The sequence below is a fragment of the Corvus moneduloides genome, chromosome 31, assembly GCF_009650955.1.
Source record: "Corvus moneduloides isolate bCorMon1 chromosome 31, bCorMon1.pri, whole genome shotgun sequence".
Taxonomy (NCBI): Eukaryota; Metazoa; Chordata; class Aves; order Passeriformes; family Corvidae; genus Corvus; species Corvus moneduloides.
Window position 1 is genome coordinate 809,542 of NC_045506.1, and position 12,468 is coordinate 822,009.

At 50.1% G+C, this 12,468-nt stretch overlaps 2 protein-coding genes across 3 annotated transcripts in view; both read left to right on the forward strand.

Annotated features, from left to right (window-relative positions):
• Positions 1-12,468, forward strand: part of LOC116436931 (zinc finger protein 79-like) — a 509,410-nt gene that overhangs the window by 315,906 nt on the left and 181,036 nt on the right. The window lies entirely within an intron of this gene.
• The window catches only part of LOC116436924 (zinc finger protein 70-like), a 49,428-nt gene that overhangs the window by 21,252 nt on the left and 15,708 nt on the right, over positions 1-12,468 (forward strand). Inside the window, exon 3 of one of the 2 annotated variants that reach the window (XM_032094379.1) lies at positions 739-2,070. The exons of the other annotated variant lie outside the window; for it this stretch is intronic. Coding sequence (XP_031950270.1) covers positions 739-834 — 96 coding nt within the window. The 3' untranslated portion in view covers positions 835-2,070. Of the gene's footprint in view, positions 1-738; positions 2,071-12,468 lie in introns of those variants that run through there. 2 annotated transcript variants of the gene reach the window in all.

Genomic DNA, 12,468 nt, shown 5'->3' on the forward strand with positions numbered 1-12,468 from the left:
GCAGCCCATAACAGTCATGCTATGTTCCACCAATCCGCAAAGGCCTTGCAAAGACAGTTCCACATTACCAACACTGATGCACATGGGATTGTGAGGGCCTGCCCACAGTGCAGCCAGCACGGCTCAAGTTTAGGCTTTGGAGTAAACCCAAGAGGGCTGCAGGCATGTGAACTGTGGCAAATGGATGTCACACATGTACCTGAATTTGGGCGTTTAAAATACATGCATGTCACTGTAGATACCTTTTCTAAAATGATATGGGCTACTGCACAGCAGGAGAGAAGGCAATCCATGTGATTTGCCACCTAACTGCATGTTTTGCCATCATGGGTGTAGCAGACTCCTTAAAAACTGATCATGGGCCTGCTTATGTGGGGGGTCGAGTGCAGAAGTTTTTACAGCTATGGGGTGTTAAGCATAGTACTGGCATTCCTCACGTGTCTACAGGACAGGCTATTGTAGAACGGGCCCATCGGACAATCAAGGAGTATTTAGCTAAACAGAAGGGTACTGAGCAAACAGATCCTGTAATTAGGCTGCAACAGGTACTGTTCACTCTAAATTTTTTTAGTTTGGCAGGAGATGCCGAACAGCTCCCCGAAGTCACACATAACAGCCATATTATGTTACAAGCCACCCCAGGGGTACAAATTTGTTATAAAGACCCACGGACGGGACAATGGGGGGGGGCAGCTCCATTGTTATTTAACGGTCGAGGTTATAGCTGTGTTTCTAGAGATAACCAGACCAATATGGGTTCCTAGCAGATGGACCAAGCCTGCTCCCAGTCCCACTGTCGACAAAAGTGGCTTCAGCGAGTGTGTGACCAACTGAGCCAGGACGTACAGCAGATGTTCCCAACCTTTGGGAAGTGAACCCTTGCTTGGTGGCCAACGACCTCACATTTGGACGACCACTCGGAGTCTGGGAACAGTCACCGAGTGTGCATGCTAATCGCCACAGAAATTGTTTATGCTGGTATAATAGCTTGTGCTTGCGCTTGTGCTGTAGGGGCTGTGGGGAAGAGCCTACTAGGGGAATTTGGAATGTAGACGAGCGAGGTAGTTTATGCCGAGAATGTTATCAAGTGCCTGAGACAAGACGTTTTAGGCAGTGTGCGTCTATCGTGCTCAGAATTCCACCACAACAGATAAGAGTTAGCTCATTCAGGGATCCACATGAGTTTTTACTAAGCTTGGAAGTGTGGGCAGGGAAGGAAGCCATCAGACATCTGCAAGTGAGTAAAAAGACCACTGTAACCCAGGCATGGTGCCCTACATGTGGCTCCTCCTCTCAAGTACTTTCACCCTGAGTAAAGCTGTGATAACTTCAGTGTCAGAAAGAGAAAATGTGTGGGTAACATGGGCTCACCAGGCGAACCAGACAGACTTCTGTCTGGCCATGGGGTCGGCAGCAGATCCATTTTGCACATGTCTAATTGGCGTGCCATGGATCTCACTCGAGGACACGTTTCAAAAATGGGTGACAGATATAGGGAAAATCAATGAGGAAGTGGAGCAACAAATGCAAAACAAACTGGGGCGAGTGCTTAGGTTGTTGGTCTAGTTATCGGCACTCCTTGCAGCAAACCCGTATTATTGCCAATTTAACAAAAAATGCAACCTTGCCTCTTCAAGAGCTACAGCTTTATGGGTCCCTCTTTCCCAGTATGCTTGTTAATGTAACACCATGGACCAACTGTTCCAATGTGGTGCCTCCAATGCAATATGCCAACGGGTCTGGGGTTTTCTTCTTTGGAGATCCTTGGAAGGACTATCAGGCATGACAGGGCATGGCCTCCTTTCCATGGAAACAGAACGTATCAGGACACTCCATCGGAGGCTGGAACATGCCGGCCACGTTGGGAGGAGCTGAGTCTATTGACACAATGGGAGGAAAGGTTTTACCTCCTGGAATGTTTTTGATATGCGGAGATAGAGCATGGAATGGGATTCCGCGTAGTCCAATTGGGGGTCCTTGCTACCTGGGAAAGCTAACTATGTTTGCCCCTTCTATACGAGCATGGAAAAACATTACGGCATCAGAAAGTTGGAAAAATAGGATGTGAAATAGATACCAGCGTAGTGTTTCCACGTTTGATAAAGATTGTAATGATAAGGTAAACATTATGAGTTTGAGTGCATTTATACCATTGGCTATTTTTAACCGAGGGGGTGCTGCAGCTCATGGCTATAGCAGTCTGAAAAAGTTGGCCTGTTGGTCAGAAAAGGAATTTAATAGGACTTCCCATATATTAAATGAGCTTTTAACTGATGTAGATAGCATTAGGCATGCTGTACTACAAAATCGAGCTGCGATTGATTTTTTATTGCTAGCTCATGGCCATGGTTGCAAAGAGTTTGAAGGTATGTGTTGTATGAACCTGTCAGACCATTCCCAGAATATCCATCAACAGCTCTCAGAACTGCAAGATGCTTTTCAAAAGATACAGATCCATACAGACAGCTTCTCTGAGTGGCTGTCCTTGCTTGGTCTGACAGGGTGGTTAGGAAACCTGGTTCAAGAAGGTTTACGTCTGCTAGCTACACTATTAATTGTGGCAATAATAATTTGTTGTTGTTTGGGGTGCATACGGAAAGCATAGAGAAAGTTGTTAATTGGGCTTGGCTTGTGCAAGAAGAAAAAGGGGGAATTGTAGAGAAATGGCTGAGTGAACAGGGACATGTATACGTGCACAATCCAAGCTATATTAGTGAACTGTCCTTGACTAGGGAAAAAAGAGAAGAGCAATGCTGATGTGGCAAGCCAACAGGATGTTGTGGAGGGGGATGCTGACCATTGAAAGAGAAAGACTTATGTTAGTTAGTCACGTGCATATTAATCTGTAACCAATCGCTTGCTATTAAAGGCCACGTGAACAGTAGCTGTAACCCAATAGTATGGAGCTTGCTTACGCGTGCTTGAGGAATTGGAGTATAACTGTGGGTCTGCCAATAGAATAAACGGAGTTCCATCATATCTCTATGAGAAGCGTGGTTCATTCTGGCAGATCTCTGGCTATTGACACTTTCCTCCAGAGGGGATGTCGCGCAAACGGGGGACCCCCACAAGCCCGTCGCAACCCCCAGGGCTGGGCTGGCCCTGCCTGGATGCCCAGAGCCACCAAAACCGCTCTGTCCCTACCCTCTGCTATTGCACAAGGAGAGGACATACAAGGAAAGGCCCAGGAGTTGAGAGAAAGATTGGGAGAGATCCCGCCCCGAGCACTGGCACGGGCACAACAGAGCCAGCCTGGGCACAGGGAGGGAATTTATTACCAAGCAAATCCCAGCAGCACAAGGAGAAGGCAAAGAAATCTCTCCAACACCTTCCCCCCACCCAGCGGGGATCACCCGGAACGGGGGTCACCAGGGCTCTGCCCAACGGGGGTCACTGGGGATTATCCAAAGGGGATATCTTGGTTTGAAAGATGGGTGTCTATCAAGGAAGGCAGGAACCTCCCTCAAAATGGAAAATGCAACCCCCTTCCCTCCGAGTTATTATAATTTTGAAATCAAGGGGCTTTTAGGCAAAGATGTGGAAAATAGGAATAACAGTTCTTTACTATTATATATCTATATGTGTATAGCCAGTCAAACAAACATCAATAACCATGGCAGTAACAGCAAACAATCACAAACCCAGTGCCAGCCTTCTCGGCTGTCAGGCCCTTTCCCCTCGGGTGCAGTTCCGCTCGCAGCCGGCAGGGGCGCTGGCGGCTCCCGGTGAGCAGGGCAGGTGCGATGGTTCCCCCGCGGCTGCAGGGGGCGCTCCGGAGCGAGCTCGGGGAGCACGCGGCACTGGCGGCCTGGGATCCCGGGAAGGGATGGAACAAAGGCTTCACAAACCCCTGGGCAGCCGATCCCAGTGTCTGGCCGGACCCTTGGAGAACAGCAGGCTGGAGCGGCAGGGATGAGCAGAAATCCTGGGTGGCAGACGGGATGTATCGAACTCCGGAGCTGCGGTAGGAACCCCCTGGAGGTCTCCGTAGGCAGGGCGTGCGGGGCCTACAGAGTAGCGAAGGCTCAAAGGAATGGTGGGGGCAGGGCGGCCGCAGCCCGGCTCCCAGCAGGGCAGGGAAGGTGGGCTTGGGAATCTGGGGTTTTCCCTGAGGCACCCGAGCAGATGGTGAAAAGGTCCCTTTTTTAGTGAGGTGGGGTATTAGGGTCCCAGTGCAACAGCTGCTCCAGTGAGCAAGTTCCACTCATGGTAGAAGGAAGGCAGCCGAAAGCAGAAACTTGCAGTGGCAACAAACTCTCCATGACGACAACAGCCCTCCTCTCCCTCCCAACGCTGGGAGAACACGAGAGCTATGGGCTTTACCCAACCCCTTTTTCCCAGTTCAAATCTCGTGGCGTCCCCCACCCTACATGAGAAAACTCCAGGTGAAAGAGAGAAGCCAGCTGGACCCCTCCTCCTGTGGCCAGGTTTTTGGTCTCCCTTAAGTACTTAGTAATTTGCCCCCCTGGCAACACGTATGGGGAAAATTATTTCAGAGAAAAAGAAAACAGAAGGAGAACTCCTAAAACCCCAACGGGGGTCACTGGGGATCATCCAACCCCGATCCTCCCACGGGGGATGGAGCTGGAGCAGCGCACGAAGCTCTTCCTACACTGGCGACACTCGCAGGGCCTCTCCCCAGTGCGGATGTACTGGCAGGTGATGAGCTGGGAGCTCTGGCTGGAGCTCTTCCCACATTCCAAGCACTCGAAGGGCCATTCTCCAGTGCGGATCTTGTGGTCCTTGAGGAGGTGGGAGTTCTTGCTGAAGCTCTGCCCACATTCCAAGAACTTGTAGTGCTGTTCCCCGGTGTCGATCCTGCGATGGGTGACCAGGTCAGGCTTCCACAGGAAGCTCTTCCCACATTCCAAGCATTAGGAGGGATGTTCCTTAGTTTGGATCTCCTGCTGCTGGATCAGGTGGCAGCTCTGGCTGAAGCTCATTCCACGTTCCAAGCACTTGTAGGGTGTCTCCGTTTGAGAGACGATTTAAAAGAGGACACTCTGGAGTGAGTGTCGCCTCCTCTACAGGGTTCCCATAATCTCTTTCCACCAATAGGAAATGGGTATTAATAGATGAAAGCGAAGAAAACTCCAGCGATTTGTTAACAAACAGAATGCCCTCAAGGCAAGAAAAACCAGTAAATAACTGCTAGATATTAAATTGTCAGCCCTTACCCCCACACATCCCCTGGGACAAAAGACCCAAAACGCTGGAGAAATCCCCGCTCTCCACACGCGGTACAGGACGGCGCCGGCTTCTCCCTCGGGGGAAAAACCAGCCGGGGGCTGTCCCGAAGGCGGTGAAAGCCCGGGGCTCGGCCGGCGCTGAGCTCCTGCCCAGGGCGGCTCCGCGGGCACGGGCCCGGCAGGCGAAGCAGCGGCGCTGAAGCCCCGGGCTGTTTTCTCTCCCGGCTCGGCCCGGCTCGCTGGGGCTTTGGGCTGCAGCGGCGCCGCTCCGCTCCCGCCGGCGCGGAGCCCCCGGGCTCCGACAGAGCAGCTGCTCAGCTCCCTGCGGGCACCCCGAGGCTCGCCGCTGCAGCGTCTCCGAACCGCGGCAAGGAAAAAAATCCTCTCTGTGCCTGGGCCAAAAAAGCTTTTCAGCCAAGCAAAAAGCCTCGGTGGACAGAGAGCGCTGGAAATCCTGGGCAGCAAGGCTTCAAAACGCCCGCGCAGCGAACAAGGAGCCTCTCCCCGCCCCGGCCCCACACACGGCCTGTCCCGGGCTCCCGGCGCTCAAAGACACAATAACCATGCTCTGGGCACAGAGCAGAGGATCACGGAAAGTACCATCACAGGAACTCACTCCAAGGCAATTGTGGATACAATAATCACATATATATATATATATATATATATATATATATATATATATATATCGATAAAAGCATGTACTGAACTCTGGACACAGCAACGTGCACGTCGGACAGGAGTGGAGAGGCTGAACGAGCACCAGGGGAGATGTGGAGTGTACGGACAGAGCAAACCCTCCAAATGCTTTCACCTGATTCCCAGCTTTTCTGTGTTTCAAGGGCTCTGACTGCTGGATTTGAAGGAACTGAGATCTCACGGTGAAAAGCAGAGCAGTCTGGAACCAGACACTGCTCTAGGAGTCAAAGTCTGGAGTTGGCACATCTCACTTTTGAAAATATATTGAATAAAACCCTCATTGCCCACAATATTTCCCTCCCTGACCTTCCTAACACGTAACAAAAAGTGATTGATTTCTTTTTAAAGGGTGGAAAAAATGGAAAAAACCACTGAAAATGTTCCCTCGTAAAAAGTCACGTTGAGAAAATACAGAATAATGAAGAGTGTCTAGGAAAACCTGCTGTAACTTCTCAGGTTTTTGGCTTGGGGTGTCAGCTCAGAGCCCGGCTCTGTCTCCCAGGTGCCCAAGTCCCCGGGCCAGCTCCGAGCAGCCTCTCCCGGCTTTCCAGCCCGGCTTTCCCGGCTCTGTCCCGGGCAGGCACTCGGTGTTTCCGTGCTGCCCCCGCCCTGCTCAGCTCCCCGTGCCCTGCAAAGGTGCCGAAGCTGCGCTCGGTGCCCCCGGGTGCCACTGACCGTGGCAGTGACGAGCCCCGGTGCCCCGGCAGAGCCCTGAGGGACACCCTCGGCCCCGGCCTCCCGCAGGACATGGAGCCACTGCCCACAGGGCCCTGGCACGTCCGTGCGGCCAATTCCTCCTGCCCCGAGCAGCCCGGGCTGCAGCCCCAGCGCTCCGCAGGGCCGGGCTGCGGCTGTCGGGTGCGAGCGTGGCCGAAGCCTCCCAGGGCTCGGGGCACGGCAGGGGCTACAAGGCCACAAGTCCGGGGCGGCTCCGTGCCGGTTCCAGTCTGTCCCTCTGTGGCTGGGGTGCCGGCTGTGGCCCTTTGTGACACGGGCGCGGGTCAGGGCCCTCGGTGAGGGCGGGACACTGTGGTGCTGTCACGAATGAGAGTGTTTGAGATCGCTTGAAAAACCAGTGGCAAGGGTATGAGCAAAAGTCAGATTTAACATTAAGCAACAAAGCACAACAAGTTTGTTGGCAAGATTCACTCTACTACCTACAGGACAGCTAGGGCACAACAAGGGAGAACAAACCAACAACAAAACCAAACAAAATCCAGGCAATCAAAACAGAAATGAGCTGAGAACTCTCTAGGGGGGTGTGGGGGTGTGGGGGTGGGTGTTCAGGTGCATGGGACAAAAGACAGTGCGGGCAAGGATAAAAAGGAACACGGCCTAAAACCTTAGCAACACTCAGCAGTACTTTAACTTCTACCTGAACTTACACTTTAACCTTAACAATTCAACAGAGGAATAACCTTATTTACAGCTGTAACTTTCAAGTGATACTTAGGAGCGTAACAGAAAAACACCGCTTAAAAACACCGGACTTAGTTTATAACTTATGTTAAAGAACCTCGCAAAAGAACAACACTTAGCAGCATTTAAGTGAGTTTATAACGATAACTGAACCTTACCTACAGGCCTAACTTAGGTATCCAAGGTACTTAAACACCTAAGAAAGCAGTATTTCTCCCAGATTTGCTATAGCATATGCGCAGGGGCACGCACACAGACAGAAACAGTCAGAGCAAGCAAGGTTCCTGTGAAAAATTCCCCTCAGAGGTCAGTGAAATCCTCACTTTGGAACCTTTTTCCTCTCCTGCTGGGCACAGGATCAGGCCTCGAGGACTGAGGGTATCGGCCCAGGACATGTCGTGGTTCGGCGAGCTCCAGGCATAGCAAACCTGAGGGTTTGCTGGCTCTGACAGGCCCCCTTAGAGGGAGATTGCTGGTCACAGCCCACGGTGGCCCAGGAGAGCTCAAAGGGCCTCCTTTTGGGCCTCTGTTGAGAGGGTCACAAGAGAGTGGGCTTCAGCCATAACGATGTTTCATCCCGGCCACAGTTTGGGCCAGCACTTTCTCTGAAAGTGGGAGAACAGGAATGCTATGCCATTCAGGCAAGAGGAATCTTCCAGGGCTGGTCATAAGGAAAGCAGGATCTCGTTAGCAGTTCCTGGGAGCAGACAGTATTTCTGACAAGCTCGGAAAGAGCTGAGCCCAGGTGCTGTTTTCAAGGCCAAGGCCTAACAAGCATTTCTCAGATCACGCTGCAGCCTGGAAAGGAGGAGAGGGGAATGGACCAGCACACTGGGATCCCAGGGATGTCCATGGCCTGGGGTGATGCTGGAGCAATGCCAGGCACCCACCAAAGCCACTCTGTCCCTGCCCCCTGCAGCCGCACAGGGGAGAGAAAATTTAACCAAGGGTTCCTGGGATGGGATAAGACTGGGAGAGATCCCTCAGCAAACACCGGCACGGGCACAACAGACCCAGCCTGGGCACAGGGGGGGTGTTTATTACCAACCAAATCCCAGCAGCACAAGGAGAAGGCAAAGAAATCTCTCCAACACCTTCCCCCCATGCAACAGGGATCACCCAGTATGGATATGAATATGCTGCTAGGAAGAATTTTTCTTGCTTCTTTCCAGTCTTGTGAGATATTTTTCTCTCTCATGGAAGATAGTAGCAGAATTCTATAAACTATGAACACCTGTGACCTTGCAAAACCTTTGTTTATAGTACAGTAGAAAAATATTTGGAGAATGGATATTTTAGGATTTTAGCCAATCACCCCAGGGGCTGCTGATCCTTTGACCAATTAGACTATGAAGAAAAAAGTCTATAAAAAAGTTGTAAAATAATTAAATAAAGGAATCAGGAATCTTGCTGCACAATTCCTGTCTGTTGGATCTTTCTTTTCCTCCCTACCACTGCGGGACACCGTGATAACGCAGAACAGGGTTCACCAGGGCTCTGCCCAATGGGGGTCACTGGGGATCATCCAACGTCGATCCTCCCACGGGGGATGGAGCTGGAGCAGTGCACGAAGCTCTTCCCGCACTCGGGGCACTCGTAGGGCCTCTCCCCGGTGTGGATGTGCTGGTGCAGGACAAAGGTGGAGTTTTGCTTGAAGCCCTTCCCACAGTCAGGGCAGCGGAAAGGCCTCTCCTCTGTGTGAATCCACTGATGCAGGAAGAGATGGGAGCTGCTCCGAAACCTCTTCCCACACTTGGAGCACTTGTAGGGCCTTTCCCTGGCATGGATGCACTGGTATTCCCTCAGGCTGGAGCTCCACCTGAAGCTCTTCCCACTTTCCCAACAGGTGTAGGGCCGTTCCCCAGTGTGGATCTTGCAGTGGTTGATGAGGGTGGACCTCCAACCAAAGATCTTCCCACATTCCATGCAGATGTAGGGCTGTTCCCCTGTGTGGATAACCTGGAGGCAGATCAGGTGGGAGCTCTGGCTGAAGCTCTTCTCACACTCCCCACTGTGGATCCTCTGGTGCTGGATCAGGTCGGAGCTGTAGCTGAAGCCCTTCCCACATTCAAAGCACTTGTGTGTCGCGGTATCCCGCAGTGGTAGGGAGGAGAAGAGAGATCTAACTGGCAGGAATTGTGCAGCAAGATTGATTTATTTAATTATTTTACAAACTCTTTTATAGACTTTTTTTTCATAGTCTAATTGGTCAAAGGATCAGTCACTCCTTGGGGTGATTGGATAAAATCCTAAGACATCCATTGTCAAAGTATTTTTCTACTGTATCATAAACAAAGGTTTTGCAAGGTCACAGGTGTTCATAGTTTATAGAACTCTGCTACTATCTTCCATGAGAGAGAAAAATATCTCACGGGACTAGAAAGAAGCAAGAAAAATTCTTCCTATCAGCATATTTGTATCCACAATTCCCCCTTTTTGTTTGGTAAGATAACAATTCTACTAGGTATTAATCCTAAATAGAAATTTACATCAGTTATTAATTCTAAATATGTCCTTAAGGCTTTAACTATCTGACTCCATAACAAGAAATTTAAAGTTCAGTCTCTGCTTGTGGAAGGACCATCTGCCTGATGGTTGACATCCTGGTCATCATCAGAAGAGTCATTAGGCTGATGATCTACATTCTGGTTGCCATTTGCATGGTTGGCGTTCTGGTCATCATTTGGAGGTTGCCTGTTCTGCCTCTGGTGCCGTAGGTCAGGGTGAACACATTTTTCAGGTAGCCACCATATCCCAGTATCTGTAGAAATGCAAGCATACCCATGACCCCAAACAATAAGCTCATGTGGGCCTTCCCACTGGTTAGTGAGTAAATTCCATGCCCAGACTTTTGCCCGGGGCAGGTGTGTCTCGCCTGAAGACTGCAATGAAAGAAAATGATTCAGAATAACAGGATTCTTTGAATTTTGTGGTATTGTAAGGTGTCAGGGTCCCTCCCCCCTGCCATGTAGCCCTGGGAGAGGGGCCCTGGGCGGGAGGCACGGGGTTTCCCTGCCCCTGTTCAGCCTCGTTCCCCATTGGTTGTTTTGTGTTCCCCTGCGCGGGGAAGGACCCTCGGGTCCCGTGACTGTAGCAGTTCCTCCGCAACCTCCGGCCATGCGGCTGGAGAAATAAAGATCTCTGGAACATCTATCAAGAATCTGTCCATATGTATTTCTTTTCCACGGGACTCCTTGTTTGATACATCGTGTTACAGAATCCCCACTGTAATAGTAAGGTGATTAATTGTATACAAAGCTTTTGCTAGTCAGCTCTGTGGGGTTTCTCCATGCACTCCCCTTTTCTGTTTGTCCAAAACACGCTTCAGGGTACCACGAGCGCGTTCGACAATGGCTTGGCCAGTAGGAGAATGTGGGATACCAAAGGTATGGTCTACACCCCATAGGTGTAAAAACTGCCGCATCTTCTCCGAGGCGTAGGCAGGACCATTATCGGCTTTCACAGAAGCTGGCATGCCCAGGACTGAGAAAGCCAATTTCCAATGGGCAATGACATCACGGCCCTTCTCTCCAGTGTGAGCAGTAGCCCACATAGCTGAAGAGAAAGTGTCAATAGACACGTGCACATATTTAAACCGGCCGAATTCGGGGATGTGCGTTACATCCGTGTAGGAACCCAGAGTGCCAAGAATATTTCTCTGCCTGTTTTTAAGGGTTCTTACCCCCCTGAACAACACTGTTTTAGCTTCAAACCTTGGAAAAAATTACCAGCAGTCAGACAAGAACTAGAAAATACAGTGGTGTGAATTAGGTGATAGACTACTATGTAAGATTGTCACAGGGTGAAAAATTTAGAGGTTTTGGGCTTCTCTTTGTAGTAAATAGGTAAGAGTAAAAAATATCAAAATGGAGGATTGTTGTTCTCTAAACCTTCTTCTCCTTCTTCTACTACTCCATATTCTGCAGTAAAAGTAGTTTAGAATGACTGGATAGAGAATTCCACAGTTCCTGCCCGTGTTACTGAATAATAGGTAGGAAAGTGAAAATAATGTACATTTTTAGTAACTATTGGTTAAAATATCTTTAAAAGATTGTTTAAATCTTGATAATAGAGCTCACTCCTGCTTTTCTGTCTTCTATGCTGTACCTGGGTCACGCTAGTGGCTCTGTTCCTCTGGTAAGACTTAATAACTATCTGGAAGCATTGAAACTCAAGGAAAAGTCTCGGTTTATCTTTGAAACTCCTTGCAAGGACTTTCAGCAAATTCTCTCCCATCAGAAGGGACTTGATTTACGGCACGGTTCAGTGTCACATCCGTTTGCCAAATCTGCAAGGCTTTTAGCCCTCTGGGGTTTACCCCCGCTGGCAAAGGCGCAGCGAGTCCATGACAGTCAGCACAAGCACTGACAATGTTGCGCGCTTCGGTTGGTGTTAAATGAAACTGCTTCTGCAGCGTATGTGCACTTTGATGGAAGAAACCGTGCGATGCCTTGGCTTGTGCAATTCTGTCAGGCTGAGGCCCTACCCACGCAAGGTTGGCCAGCATGTCAGCCCTGGCATTGCCTTCTCTTAGAAAACCTGGTAAATTGGTGTGGCTTCGAATGTGCAGAATGTAATACGGATGCACTCGAGCCTGAATTGCAGACCACAAGGTTTGCAACAGTGAAAACAGAGTCGCATTGTTCACCTCCTTCAGAAGTGAACAATCTAAGCGTTGGGTGATATATGCTACATAAGCAGAGTCAGTAACCAAATTCAAAGGTTCCTGTGAGAATCGCTGAAAAGCCATGGTAACAGCCCTTAATTCAACTAACTGAGCAGAGCCTGACTCGTGTTCCTTCAGCACCTGCCATTTCGATCCCTCCTTCCAGGTAACAATGGCTTTCCCAGTTTTCCCTGAACCATCTGTAAAGACGGTGGGTCCTTGCACCGGCACTCGGCTATTTCTCGGCCGCAAGGAAAGTACGGTCGATTTTGCCAACTGCAGTAATTTATGGCTGGGCAGATGGTAAATGATCTGCCCTGAAAAGTTTTGCAGCGTGCTTTGCAAAGGAGCACTATGGATAAGGCTCCACTCAAAGTACTCCTTTGAGATCAGAATGACAATTACAGCAGGATCTGCAGCCATCAGTTGCAAACGCTGTTGACGGCATTTGATTATCAGAGAAGCGACCAATTCAAACACTGTGGTCACAGTCCT